Here is a 1,916-nt window from a genome sequence, read left to right as displayed (position 1 = left end):
GATAGCATATGATAAATTGACTGGCTTTAGATAAATATGTAAGAATATAAATTATCAAGTAAATTATAATTATGAAAATATATTGAAACGTAGCTTTGCTATAAAGTATTTATCTATAGTTTGCCCTGCAATTTTTTTTCTCATCTGTTATTTAACATTCCTTCCATTACATTTTTCCTCGAAGATTAACAATCAAGTTCATGAAAATTTATTTGCGTCCATTATAGCTTCACTCCTCCGGTCCTCCTGGTTAATAAGCTTCAATCTATCATTACTCGCCTCTATATATCATCCCGAGATAGCTCATTAAAGGCCCACGAACCGACTTGTCAATTAATTATAAGTGGCCGGGAATTTGATCCTTGGTTGCGGTTCAGCATTATCTTTGTCAACTCAGCCCGCCTGTTCGTCTTCGGTTTCGGACAGTTGTTTACTTGGGAACGAAAGGGTTAGACGCTCGATCTTCCTTTATTTTATTTGCGGATTTTGTTTTGTTTGTGGTGAAGGTGTTAATCAACGTGGTATAGCGTATGTTTGAGTATAACAGCTGATTAAATGTAATGTTTATAATTTTCTGTAAAAGAATACGAGTTGCTCACATTATATTAGCGCTTGTTAAATGAGAATAATAAGTACAAGCTGTATATATACGCTTTCTGTACATGAGGATTACATAAAATGAATTAGCGTTTTCTGTGTAAGAGTATTACTTGCATTGAACATGTTATCTAATTGAAAGTATTGTATTACCGTTTTCTACGATAGAAAACTGACAACATATGGAATGTTGACAACCTATATCGCTTTTTAATGTGGTGGTTTATTTCTTTAATACTGGTTACAACTGTTTTGTTGTAGTTAGAACCCGCTAGAGCTCATTGTTGCTCACAATTTTAAAATGTATAAGGACAGAAAAAGAGAAGGAAGTTGATTATGTCGTTTGCGTTTATTTACAACATAACACATAAGATAAAATTCCCTCAATAATCGGTTTAGCTCCGGATGATATGACTAATCAGATGACGTCACTGATATAAGTTCGTTCGGTACGTTTCACGTGATTATCATACGAACACATTAGTTACAAATATATACAAAAGCCATATATGAGCTATGTCCTTTCATAAGGAACACAGATGTAAATCAGGATCGTAAAGCATATGTCCAGGGTACATGTCACTATACATTAAAATACATTAAACGAATGAAAGCAAAGCAGGCGTAGAGAACACTGAATGAATAACACCAAATGTTACACTGATTTCCTAAGCATGTTAAGCACTGTTATTTGTCTTGTCCATGCGCTCTGTCCCTGGCGGCAGATTTTCCGGAAATTTAAACTACGGGATTAGGACTTCTTAAAGTGATTATGATTAATACTACGCAATAGTATTCATTTCTTAACATATAATCCAGCCTCGATATTTATTCCTTTATGCGATGACATATAACATTATATATTTAAGGTAATTTTTAAGCCTGAAAGCACATTTATACATATGAATATTATTACTGAATTCATTGGAATAAGGATGTATTATTATACAGATACGGGCAGACGTTAAATATTGTTTCTCACTAAAACACCGACTAGACATTGTTTATCGAGCATAACAACAAGAAAACAGTGGAATGCCCCTTATATCTGGCACTTGAACTTCTTATGATTGGACAACGGGAAAAACACCAAGATTTTTTTTCCAACATTCGGTTTGCTTTACTCGTTGCGTGGTTATAAACTACGGCTCAAATCGCTATCTCATCCTGTATTCTTGGACAACTAGGCAGCTCGATCACCAGATGTCGGTGACTTGGAGTGCGCGCTCGATGGTCGGTTGCCTGCAAGACACTGGGAGATAGCTAGCATTTGCAGTTCTATGATTACTCTTATCTCATATTGTGTAAAGACCTCTCCT

At 35.1% G+C, this 1,916-nt stretch overlaps 1 protein-coding gene across 1 annotated transcript in view; it reads right to left on the bottom strand.

Annotated features, from left to right (window-relative positions):
- Nucleotides 1-926: 926 nt before the first annotated feature.
- Nucleotides 927-1,916, bottom strand: part of LOC119590755 (probable G-protein coupled receptor AH9.1) — a gene marked incomplete at its 5' end in the record, with an annotated part of 2,793 nt that continues 1,803 nt past the window's right edge. The window contains 1 exon segment of the mRNA XM_037939464.1: nucleotides 927-1,839. Coding sequence (XP_037795392.1) covers nucleotides 1,747-1,839 — 93 coding nt within the window.

The sequence above is a fragment of the Penaeus monodon genome, chromosome 27, assembly GCF_015228065.2.
Source record: "Penaeus monodon isolate SGIC_2016 chromosome 27, NSTDA_Pmon_1, whole genome shotgun sequence".
NCBI lineage: Eukaryota > Metazoa > Arthropoda > Malacostraca > Decapoda > Penaeidae > Penaeus > Penaeus monodon.
This window is presented reverse-complemented; position numbering and strand designations above follow the sequence as displayed.